This window comes from Corythoichthys intestinalis, chromosome 1, assembly GCF_030265065.1.
Source record: "Corythoichthys intestinalis isolate RoL2023-P3 chromosome 1, ASM3026506v1, whole genome shotgun sequence".
Classification (NCBI taxonomy): Eukaryota; Metazoa; Chordata; class Actinopteri; order Syngnathiformes; family Syngnathidae; genus Corythoichthys; species Corythoichthys intestinalis.
In genome coordinates, this window is record NC_080395.1 from 65,568,604 (window position 1) to 65,581,657 (window position 13,054).

The following is a 13,054-nucleotide window of genomic DNA, read 5'->3' on the forward strand; positions in this document are numbered from 1 at the left end:
TGACTTAAAACAAAGTGAGATTGGATACAATATAATAAGTAGGCCTAACGGTTTAGTTTTTTTTTTTTTTTTTTCTTCTTTACAGAAAAAATATTGAGGGGTACGATCGGTTTGAAATTGCTCTTAATAACTTGTCAATGTTTATCAGCAGCTCGATTTTTTTAAGAACAGCATTTTGGTTTAAATTAGGGTGTCCAAACTGGTCCTCAAGGGCCACTGTGGGTCCTGCTTTTTGTTCCTACCAATCGAGCATTTTTGCTCCTACCAATCGAGCACAGACAGTTTAACAAATGAAGTTTCTGTTAAAACAAGCAGTACCTGACTACAATCAACTGATTACACTTGTAAAACACCAGATTGGTGAAAAGGATGTTGTCTTGTTTCATTGGATTAAAATCCAGTACACACTGTTTGGACACCCCTGGTTTAAATAAACTGGTATTCGAGAATGGGTGGACCATTTTAAAGTTCAGTTATTGAATAGCTACTTGACGTCGACCATTTACCAGGAACTTTTAATTAGCCTCAGCATCATGCGAATAAAACACTCAAGTTAGGAGCAGTCTGATATCACATGACCATCGTCACATGACTGACAATTTAGCCTCATGGAATTAAGGCCAGAAGTCAACACTCTTGTAGGCTACATAATTTTAATTTATTGTATCCATGACAAATAGTAACCAAGCACGCTTTTTTTCGTGAGCAAGCACACTTGGAAACAATGACCGAGTGAACTTACTCAGGCCCGCAGTCTTTGCGCAAAGCCCGAATGAACACGCGCGCACACACACACACACACACACACACACACACACACACACACACACACACACACACACACACACACACACACACACACACACACACACACACACACACACAGATCGGAAGGTCAAAGTGATTTTTATGGCAAAGATTATTAATATTCACTTTATAAATACTGACATGCTATTTCAAAAAGCACCAATTGTTTTTCGGGCTGCGTAGTGATGATTAGATGAAAATTATTGACCGGCAGTTGTGTTTTGCGTCACATCACTGACTTTTATTGTGAACTTGATGACCGGAAGTGGTGCTTTGTTGCTCTTCTAATACAGCTAGCTTAACAGTGGTGTGAAGATGGCGACGTACTGTCGCTCTCCGCTGCTTCTACTGCTGTTATCTTACGTGTGTCTCTGCAGCTTCGACTCAGTCTTCTGCTTCAAGGCCGCTAGCGGTCCCGCCGAGCCTCCGAACAACCCGGTCATCCTCAGAGCCGCTGAGCAACAAGCGAAGGATGCACCTGCCGCCGCCGCAGCCGCAGCCGCTGGGGCCTCCCAGTCTCGAAGGGCGACCGGTTGGAAGCTGTCAGAGGAGGAGGCCTGCAGAGAGGACCTGACTCGGCTCTGCCCCAAACACACCTGGGCCAATAACTTGTCCGTGCTCGAGTGTTTACAGGACCGCAGAGAGGTAAGCCGTGGCCACCTTCTTTGCTGATGCGGACTCGGACGCCGGGCCGTTGTCGTGATTTTTGATGGTGTCACTGTTTTGTCACTTGGACATGGAGGTGAAGGCGAAGCTCTATTAGTCCACCGATGGACATCTTCGTGAAGGACACGTGGTTAACCTTAAAGTACAGCACAGTATCGCATACAGTATTTTGAGGTCATTATCTCCCACCATTGTCTGTTCCAGATTTTTTTTCTCCAGGGACCAGGGATGCTATTTACACAGATTTTGAGACAAAACACATGTAATATATGGCGAAAACACTCAGGTGACTTGAAGTTCCGCTCTGAGACCCCCAATTTGGCCAAATTTCAAAATTGTCTTATATATTTGTGTGATACATCTTTGGAAAGCTTAAAATCTCGATTTTCTGGGGGAAGAAAAATTTTGAACAGGAATGGTAAATGGTAAATGGTGTTATACTTATATAGTGCTTTTCCACCTTTCAAGGCGCTCAAAGCGCTTTACACTATGGGCATTAAAAAAACAAAAAAAAAAACAGCAAAAAGCAAAACCCTAACTGGAGGTGAGAACACGCGAGAGCATAATTAAAGACACCATTATTTTAACGAGGTATTATCGCGTATTTACCTCGTTTCGATCCAAAAACTCCATGTAACATGTACCATTGAGTGTCAAGACACAGATGTGAATTGCCACAGCCAGATTTTGGGGGGACATAATGGGTGAAACATGATAATATAACAAGGGTGCAGATGCAGAAATCGCAGAAATCGAGGCGTGGTCGAGATGTTCTTTTTCATATATTTACCCTTTTAAATCTGTGTTGTTGTTTTTTTTTCTTTCAATTTTTCTTTGTTTGGATCAATTATTTATCATCTAACTTATCGGGGAAAATTCGCCAGTAACAAAACAAAATAAAATGTGAGCCATATATAAGGTAGATATCCGTGACTTATTTACTGACATCATTTTTTTCATTGTGTCGTAATTTGTATAAAAGTTTAAAAATATGCGAGTGAATAATTTTTTTCAGTGTTTTTTTTTTGTTTTAAGCTAAATATTATGCATCAATTAATGAATCTAAGCTAAAAATGACAGACATTTCGAGTAATAAATATAATTACTTACCTTCTTTTTATGGCTGGGTTGAAAGAAAAGCGGTTGCGCGACGTCCGTAAACGGGGTTCCCAGGGTAAAACGGACAAATTAAAAATAGTTCTGGGGCTTAATGTGCCATGAATCTGCTATGGCAGCATGTAGACATATTGTTCTATCAAACACAACAGTTCTTTTGGCTTAAAACACAGCAGTTTATTTTAAAGAAGGGTGCAAGAGCAGAAACTGCGTTTTCAGTCTTGTCTGTGTTTCCCACCATGTATATATTCTCTGCTGATGTGCGTATTAAGCAGAGGTTGCGCTAGACTTTTTCGTTGTCTGTCATTTTGACTGACAGTGTCATAAAAATCCGGTCATAATCTATTTTTACCCGTCACTTACATTTTTAAAATGATAATAATGACATATTCAATAGTACAGTGATACCTCAGCTCACGAACATAATTGGTTCCCAGAAAGTGTGTGTAAGGCGAAAAGTTCGTCTTCCGAACATTTATTTCCCATAAGAAACCATTAAAATGAGAATAATCCGTTCCCAGGTCCCCATAAAACATAATTTTCTACTAAATAAGCCTTAAAACTACACAAAAATATACCTTATTTTATGTATAATAAATGTGCTATTGTACTGTAATTAAAGAAATAAACTGTACTGTATAATAATGTCGTTTTATTTACCTTTGTGATGGTAGTTGATGGCTTGATGGAATGGAGGAGGAGGAGGGAGGGAGGGAGGGATGGAGTTACTGTTTGTAAGGAGAGTCGGAATAGCTTCCTTGTTCTTAAGGATGGTAGCAATGGTAGACTTAGCGTACTGGTACTGGGACGCTAAGTCACACAAACGCACACCTCGTTCGTGTTTTTCAATGATCTCCTTCTTCTGCTCGATCATAATTTTCTTTAATGTCTTCTTAGGCTTAACACTAGCCTGTGGTGGTGTCTTTTTCGGTCCCATAATAGCAAAAGTACACTCAATATGGTCCAAAATGTCTATCAAACACAAACCACGTCCGCACTCAACGAAAGGGAGGGGACGAACTGGGACGCCGTGAGCGTGCGTCAGCTTCTCGTGACCGCCACCATGGCGCTTTTCGACCGCGTGGTTTGGTTCGTCCGCCGAAAACTAGTTCGTCAGCAGAGACTATATGCTCTTGAATTTAATGTTCTTGAGGCGAAAAGTTCGTGAGCTTAAGCGTTCGTGAGCTGAGGTATCACTGTATTTAGTTTTCATTCATTTTTAATTAATATTCTGTCTGAACAAGCTTAACAAGAGGCAAACAGACAGCGAGTGCACCAATCAGCGATGGGCAGACGTGCCGTTAGCAAAGCGACGAGGGCAGGACGAGGGACTTGCGCGCGGAAGTAAACATACGAGGACAACGGAGTTTATTCAACATGGCTAGCGCGAGACAGACTGTTGTCAATGACTCGTGTCGATGTGTTTTAGCTCATTTAAAACTGAATTTACCGCGGATTGGAACATATTCTCGGCTCTCCCGTTCACCATCCGTGTTGTTGTAGAGACAACTTTCGGTGCGCAAGAGTGACGTTGCTCGTGAAGAACACGTCACGCAAATAAACAAATCTGATTTGTCGATTGATTTTGTACCTACTCGAGAGGCTGTGTCCCAGACTTTTCTCTCAGTGTTTGAAAAATGCAGGGAGAACAGTCTAGCCGTGCCAGGCAAACACTCAGTTGCCTAGACATTTTTCCGAGTAAGGCCAACGACGTCATGCATCAAGAGAGACAATAGCAAATTGATATGCTCACTCGCCACCCTGTGGTCTGAGGTGTGAATTGCAACCTGTCAAAATGACATGGACTTTTTTCCGTCACCGTTTTAAAAAAACGGTCAACGATGGAAAATATTCGGTTAACGCGACCCCTGCATATGTAACAAATTTCACAGAAAGTACCTTATGAAAATTTTAACAAAAAGGATATACCTTCTAATGGAAGTACATTTAATTGTTCTGCCAGAAGATACGTTGTTTTATTATATAGTATATTTGTTATAATATAGTTTTTTAGCAAAATAAGTGAAATTGCAAAATTTCCTGCAGGCTACATGGTGATCTTACAGCACACCAGTCTTGAAATGCACAAAAAAAAAAAAAAATAGCCGTGGAGTACGCTCTAGTTACAATATTCATTATATGGTACTCTTAATTAATCAAGTAATTGTCTAATTATGATACCCAGTATTGTATGGGCGACTGATGCAGCTATTTTTATCGTTACGAACAGTATCAGATTTGGTAACTACTAGGGATGTCCCGATCGCATATTTTTGTACGTGAGTCCAGGTCACCTGATTTTGAGAATCTGGCAATACAGAGTCCCGATCCAATACCGGAATTATTTATTCATTTATTTTTTAACAAAATTTCCAGACATGTTACAGTACTGTACTGTTGGAGTACTTTCTCTTCCCCTTTTTCCAGGAGTGTTGCAGAGTATTTTATATATACATAGCGATATCATTGTATCTCTGGATTATTCTGTTACTTTTTAGCCCTAAAAATTATAGTTTTTATTTATTTATATATTTTTTAATTAAAAACCCGATTCTTTTCACCCGATTCTGATCCTCTCTGAAAAATGGCGCAATCGGCCCAATTTCCGGGGGGCTTATGTTTTAGTTCAGTGCTCATTGTTCAGGAAACACATCTTCAATTATATTGACTAATTGATTGTGATTGACTCAAATTATATTTATTTGAAAAAATAAATATTGGCACTTTATTTGAAATCGAGACTTCTTGTCTTTGTTTTGTTCATTATAATAATGTTCATGTCATTATGATAAACCTGGTTAGGTCAAAGGCAAATTTATGTTGAATCCACCACTAGTTTTTTTAAACCTCCAGGTGTTAAAAAACTCGGGTGAATATACATTTTTAAAATTATATATTTATCAATGGTTATTGATATCGGTATCGACTTTGAGGAGCAGGAAGTTATCGGTATCGGTTTCAGAAAATGGATATCGTGCACCCCTAGTGGGAACCTCGTGGTACCTCACGATACGATAGGATTTGCGATACCAAGCTCACAATAATGATTATCTCACAATATGGCGATACGAGGATTATCGATATATTGGTCAGGAAATCATTCTAGGATAATCTACAAAACAACTAATAAACAGAAAACAAGCTATTTTCATTCTTCTATAAACCCCTCCCATGTCAAACGGGCCCCTCCCACTTCTATGGCCATCAGTGACAGCCAATGCCAAGCAACGAGGGGATTTTTGGCCCTTTCAGATCATTACCTGTTCATTTCCAGTCACTGTTGAATTTGGTGCATTTCAGGGTCACTTACTGTTTCTTTTGGGGCATTTTATGGGTCACACCCTGTTGATTTTGGATTTCAGAACTGGGAGTGACTCGGGAATCTCCCAAATGAATAGGCAGTGACTCAAGCTCAACAGGAAATAACCTGTAAATGCCCTAAAATGAACAGAAAGTGACCTGTAATTTCCACGAAAATTGGAAAGAGTGACTGTGAATGCTCAGATTTCGAATGAACGAATGCTCATTCGCCTTTTCCTGTCTTAATGGATTAGGCGTTGAGTGCCATCAATGAAGATTTTGGTAGCAACTTGTTGCCTCCTTCATATTTTTTTTTTTTTAAACATTGACACCTTTTTAAAATGATATCTTAATTTTTGGCATGAGTGTATCGATAACCTTTTGGAATGCAATGTATCAAGATACATCACCATTTCGATATTTTGTCACACCCCTACTTGAGTGACTGCTTAATAGGCCTTCAGCCTATAAAAATATGGTTTGTCATTTACTGGTTTCATTCTTTTTTTTCATGATTTTTAATTGTTCAAAAATATAGGCATCAGATCGGCATTGGATCGTTTTTGGATCTGTATTGGAAAAACATCTTAGAAAATACTGTAATATATTGATTTTTTTTTTTTTTTAAACCAAGTGCACACAGATGCATGAACCCAAGTTAATAATTTTATGGATTCAATTCCCCACAAAATATACTTAAAAATACTAAGATGTAGGGGTTGGCTCACCAATTTAATAACAATACTATACAATATTGATTCTTTAAACAACGATACGAGATTTCCTGAAATTAAAAAGTTTGCCCTGATTTGATTCAATTTAAATCAAGGGCCTTTGATCAATTTAATACTGTAATGTACCTACACATTACATTGCGTTCCATTCCTCCTAAGACAGATCTTTGAATGAAAACTTTTTAACAAAACGTCAAATCTAGAAAATGATATCTGTTTGTTTGTTTGTTTGTTTATTTTTTTTTGCTTGATGATTGATTTTGATTTGATGGTGCTTAAAAATCTAAATCCACACTGATTGATTAGTTGTTACACTCCTATTAAGATTACAGCCCATGATATTGGCTTACTTTTATGCGTTGATCAAAGAGCAGTCACTGGAATTACTTACTTTGACGACATAGGTTCCCGGTGATTAGGTGGTTTGCACAGCCGCCTCACACTTTCTAATTGGCAGTTGGATGTTAATATATAGTTCAAAAAGACTTACATTCATGCAAGACTTCAGAGTGATTGCGTGACCTTAGTGGATGTCAGAACAGATGGATGCTTTTATGTTCATGTTAACATAAACTTGATTCCTGTATAGGTTTGCACTCAAAGGCAGGAGTGTGTTGATAACATGGACGAGAACTCGTGACAAATTGGTCCACTGTTATCTCTTTTACACAATTATTGACAAAACAGCCCCTGAATTAGGGCTGGGCGATATGGCCTTAAGTACTGTTAATGATTGCTGTGACATAATTACTGTTACCTAACACAAGTGTTTACTTCAAGGTTTTAGGTGCTTTTCCAGAGCATTTTTTAGTACGTGTCAGTATATGAGCACTCTATGGTGGATCTGCAAATTACATCAAAATTTAGTGTTTCAATTACTGTACCTTGATACTGTACCTGGCTAATAATACCTCTAGTCAACATATGCATGTACAGTAAATTATCTTCTATTTAGGGTTACAGAATTAAAATGTACAATCATAAACAAAAACTGTAGGCTATTTACAGAGGGGGGTAGAGTAGCTAAAAATTTGACTCAAGTAAGAGTAGCGTTACTTCCAAATAATACTCTAGTAAAAGTAGTCATCCAAAAATTTACTCAAGTACAAGTAAAAAAGTATTCATTAAAGGAATACTCAATTATTGAGTAACATTGTGAGTAACTGTTTACAATGTCTGATTTTTTTAAATTAATGGTATATTTTTTCTTAGCACAATGTCATCTACAGTATATGAACTGTTATTATTATGCTGCGCTATGGCATATTACATGACCATATTGAGCCAAAAAGATGACACAAAAATAATCAAATTCAGACCAGAATAACGTATGAAAAATCACCCATCCAAAGAGCATGAGCATCCTCTAGTGGAGAAAAAACATTATGTTACCTTTGATTAGTGTAATGGCGCTTGTGGTTATTGTTGCGATGTCTCATTGGTGAAACTGAGATAGCCTCTGTCAGCATCACTGGAAAAAATAAAGTCAATATGTAAAATAAAAATGTAACGACTCCAGTGGAGCCCAAAACAGTGGAGTAAGAGTAGTGTCACTTCTTCACAAATCTACTCAAGTAAAAGTATTGCTTTGTAAAACTACTCTAAGAAGTACATTTTTCTCAAAAAGTTACTTTAGTAAATGTAAATGAGTAAATATAAAGCGTTACTACCCACCTCTGGCTATCAATTTACTTTAATGGACAGAAATTTACAATTTACACTGTCATTTATCATAATAGGGTGTGGCTTTCAAATGTTTTTTGAACCAATTGGCACATTTGATAATTGGTACATTTGTGATCTCTCTTAAGGCTGGAAAAATAATACGGTTAAGTCCGGTATGTCGACCTATGAGGCAGGTGTGTCGACCACAAAAATAGGTTAGCACATAGGCCTTCATTTTGTCCCGAAGCTCCGCCATGTTAATATTATTCCAGAGGGACACACATTCATTCATTCATCATCTGTGCCGCCTATCCTCACGATGGTCGCCGTGGTGCTGGAGCTTATCCTACCAAACTATTGGGCAGGACGCTGGGTACTCCTTGAACTAGTTGCCAGCCAATCACAGGACACATATATTACAGACAAACAACCTTTCACACTCATAATTACACCTGGAGACAATTCAGTGTTCAATCAGCCAAATCCTCTCCCAAAAGCTTACTGAGTCATGACTCTTTCACAATCAAGTCATTTTTGCCTACTGTATATGATGAATTTGCTGGTGGCCTAAGTCTATAACTTTGTCCCAATTCGGGGTCTGCCCACTAATAGTGTGCATTGGAAAGCCAGTTACGTCACAAGACCGCTCGAAGGCCTGTCCCAATCCATTAAAACTTAGAAAAGCACTCAGAGTAGGGTCTTTTCATGCGCAGTTTTGAGATGATTTTGGCGGACGCAAACGCTACTGCAATCAGCAAACAGCCTTATCCCCGATTGCTTTTCGTACTACTGCCACAGCTGAAAGAAATTATCTTGAATGGATGCATCTACTGGTGAATTTCAAATTAAAAAAAAAAAAAAAACGTCCAATGCCACATATTAACCAAAAGCCTTAAAATTCGGTTGAAACATGCAACGTTATATGATTTTACTATATTTCACTTGATCTAAACTAAAATTAATATAATTGCTACATGACACAACTCGGAAATACATCGCAGGTTAGACAGTCCATTTGGTTACCAGGGAGGAGGATCCTCCATCAACTGCGTCCAGTAGTGTCCTCCGCCAATGGAAGATGACTAGAGCATGAATTGGGAGTGGATTTTCACTCCCTTACACTCCGGCTCCCAAAATTCCCATTCCCAAAATGATTTCTCTCTAAAGATTACCCAGTGACCTAATGTGACCTAAAAAAAGAAGGTTAACTTCCCTTTAGTAGGCAGTTCGAGTCAAGCTCACTTTTGTGTCTGCTTGTTAACAGAAGGCTCACGCAGGTCATGACTGGCATCACCAACTACAGTGGGGCAAATAATTATTTAGTCAACCACTAATTGTGCAAGTTCTCCCACTTGAAAATATTAGAGAGGCCTGTAATTGTCCACATGGGTAAACCTCAACCATGAGAGACAGAATGTGGAAAAAAAAACAGAAAATCACATAGTTTGATTTTTAAAGAATTTATTTGCAAATCATGGTGGAAAATAAGTATTTGGTCAATACCAAAAGTTCATCTCAATACTTTGTGATGGTTTGGGGCTCTCGTTGGGCAACACGGACTTTCAACTACTGTACCTCCACAGATTTTCAATGGGGTTGGGATCTGGAGACTGGCTAGGCCACTCCAGGACCTTGAAATTCTTCTTACGAAGCCACGCCTTTGTTGCCCTGGCTGTGTGTTTGGGATCATTGTCATGCTGAAAGACCCAGCCACATCTCATAATCAATGCCCTTGCTGATGGAAGATTTTCACTCAAAATCTCTCGATACATGGCCCCATTCATTCTTTCCTTTACACAGATCAGTCGTCCTGGTCCCTTTGCAGAAAAACACCCCCAAAGCATGATGTTTCCACCCCCATGCTTCACAGTGGGTGTGGTGTTCTTCGGATACAATTCGGTATTTTTCCCCTCCAAACACGAGAACCTGTGTTTCTCCCAAAAAGTTCTATGTTGGTTTCATCTGACCACAACACATTCTTCCAGTCCTCTTTTGGATCATCCAAATGCTCTCTAGCGAACCGCAGACGGGCCTGGGCATGTACTGGCTTCGCACAGGGGACCCGTCTGGCAGTGCAGGATGTGAGTCCCTGGCGGGGCATTGTGTTACTGATAGTAGCCTTTGTTACTGTGGTCCCAGCTCTCTGTAGGTCATTCACTAGGTCCCCCCGTGTGGATCCAATGAGATCTTGCATGGAGCCCCAAATCAAGGGAGATCATCAGTGGTCTTGTATGTCTTCCATTTTCTAATAATGGCTGCCACAGTTGATTTCTTTTAGGGCTGCAGGTATCGATTATTTTAGTAGTCGATTAATCGATGAACTAGTTAGTTCGAATAATCAAGTAATCGGATAAGGAACAATAAAAATTAAAATACCTGAGCTGAGCCTCAAACGGTATTTAAAATTTTTTTTTTTTTTTAAAAGAGCATCGATGGACAACAAAAGAACAATTGGCTAACTTATATAGCAAAAGTCAGCTAGCTTAAATGCTATAAAATGCTAATGTTTTTTCTTTTTTTTACAATGCTCTTAAAAAATGATTCAGACACATATTCCCACAAAAATTGGTTAAATTTACCTATAAACTAAATTACAAATGCATTGAAAAAACATTAGCTCAAACAAAAACTTGGCTTACGTTGGTCTTAACAGGGAGCAGTTGGATTCAGCCATGTGAAATGACGCAGACCAGAGGGCAGTGTATCCACCCTAATCAATAAAACAAAATGCAAACACTTTCAAATCAAACCATTACAACGCCACTTTAATTAAACGAATACTCGAAGCAATAAAATTTAATTCGACTATTTTTTTCTAATCGAATACTCAAGTTAATTGATTAATCGTTGCAGCACTAATTTCTTTACAACAAGCGTTTTACCTATTGCAGATTCAGTCTTCCCAGCCTGGTGCAGGTCTACAATTTTGTCTCTGGTGTCCTTTGACAGCTCTTTGGTCTTGGCCATAGTGGAGTTTGGAGTGTGACTGACTGAGATAGTGGACAGGTGTCTTTTATACCAATAATGAGTTTAAACAGGTGCCATTAATACAGGTAACGAGTGAAGCCTCGTTAGACCTCGTTAGAAGAAGTTAGACCTCTTTGACAGTCAGAAATCTTGCTTGTTTGTAGGTGACCAAATGCTTATTTTCCACTCTAATTTGGAAATAAATTCTTTAAAAATTAAACAATGTGATTTAATTATTTTTTCCACATTCTGTCTCTCATGGTTGAGGTTTACCCATGTTGACAATTACAGGCCTCTCTAATCTTTTCAAGTAGGAGAACTTGCACAATTGTTGGTTGACTAAATACTTATTTGCCCACAAGTCTTCGTGCCTGTTAATACTTGTGTGGGTACATTTTCCAGGTAGCAACGATGACCTAACAGAGTTTACTCACACAGGTCACAAATTCACCAACTATGTCTAGTGATGTGTAAAATATTGAAGTGTTAAAGGACCATAGTTTATGGTATATTTCAGGTTTTAGTGTAGTAATATAATTATAAACATTTTTGAGTCAGTGGTGTCACTGTAAATTAATGCTTGTCTTTTCGCACTATTTGTGGCAAACCGTGGCTAGCTCCTGCAAATAGCTGGAGTAATCGATTTTGTTTCACACTTCATACTCAAGTCATTGTCCTTGTCTCTTGTCCCATAAAAGTCTGTAGCTAACTAGGATTTTTCTCATCGCGTTCATTCATAATCCTATCAAATACGGTTAGCCTGTGATGTTTCAGTTCTTTGATCATTTGCATTGATAAATCCACTCTTGGTTCCGGGGCTTTGATCCAAACAGAAAATAGGGCTTTAATTAATAACTCATAGTCTTGCTAATTGGTAATTTATATCTTGGGCGCAGCCGAGAGTCTTCTGCATCATTACCCTTGTTGCTCTGTCCTTTTAACATTTAGTGGACATGACAGTTTAAAGTCAAGAGCTAGATTTGTGTCCCTCCTCTTGCAGTCGTAGATGGATTTGGATTATGTGCCTCTGCTTCTTTGTCTTTTCTATGCTGAGCGAAACTGTATGATCAGCATCTCCTGCTGTTTCTTGTGATGATGCAGAATTTGTAGAGTTAGAAAAGAACTTCAGTTTGCTTCTTATGTTAATGAAAAATCCCCACACTCTTATCCTCAGTTTATCTCAGGCTTTTAAAATCACAATTTTGCATTACAATTAATACATTGCGGCCTTTTTTACATATTCTGTATTATAAAGGTGAACACAATTTACAAATTACATATCATGTCAGCTAAATTAAGGCTTAGTGGAGATTTAGTCTTTGCCACATTTCTAAATATTTCATTCCCAGCTATATTTGTGTTGGAAATGTTGTGTTTTTTGTATGCAAATGTTTATAGAAGTTTTTGTTTGTCTGCAGGAAACTGACATGGCTCCTGATTGCAACCATGTAAGTACATAAAAACTTGATCACACTTGGAATTAGAAACATGTTGTCTGAGTCCTGTGAGACTTAATGTAATATGTTTTAGTTTTTTGTTGTTGTTTTTAATTTATTTATGGAGTGGGGTGGGAGGGGCATAAAAAAGCACAAGGCTCACAATTGCTGCATACATTCCAGATGGCAGCTTTTCTCAAGGAGCTATTAATCCCTAATACTCGTCTCAGCACTTTACAAACTGCCAGTGAAACACCCCAGGGTTAGTTGAGAATTTGGACAGTTTATTGCATAAGTAAAAGGGGTGGCCACAATTTGAATGTGTGTCTGAGAGAAACACTGAAACCCAGCCTGTCTTGTGTA

At 38.5% G+C, this 13,054-nt stretch overlaps 1 protein-coding gene and 1 long non-coding RNA gene across 2 annotated transcripts in view; one reads left to right on the top strand and one right to left on the bottom strand.

Moving 5' to 3' along the window:
- Positions 1-1,042: 1,042 nt before the first annotated feature.
- On the bottom strand, positions 1,043-11,262 carry LOC130922990 (uncharacterized). The gene is made up of 4 exons (XR_009064637.1): positions 11,171-11,262; positions 10,928-10,998; positions 8,016-8,094; positions 1,043-1,609 (listed from the first exon to the last, which is right to left on the bottom strand). It is a non-coding gene; the product is annotated as an uncharacterized LOC130922990 (long non-coding RNA).
- LOC130922983 (Golgi apparatus protein 1-like) overlaps positions 1,106-13,054 on the top strand; it is a 52,576-nt gene continuing 40,627 nt past the window's right edge. The window contains exons 1-2 of the mRNA XM_057848320.1: positions 1,106-1,452; positions 12,674-12,703. Coding sequence (XP_057704303.1) covers positions 1,123-1,452; positions 12,674-12,703 — 360 coding nt within the window. The 5' untranslated portion in view covers positions 1,106-1,122. The remainder of the gene's footprint in view (positions 1,453-12,673; positions 12,704-13,054) is intronic.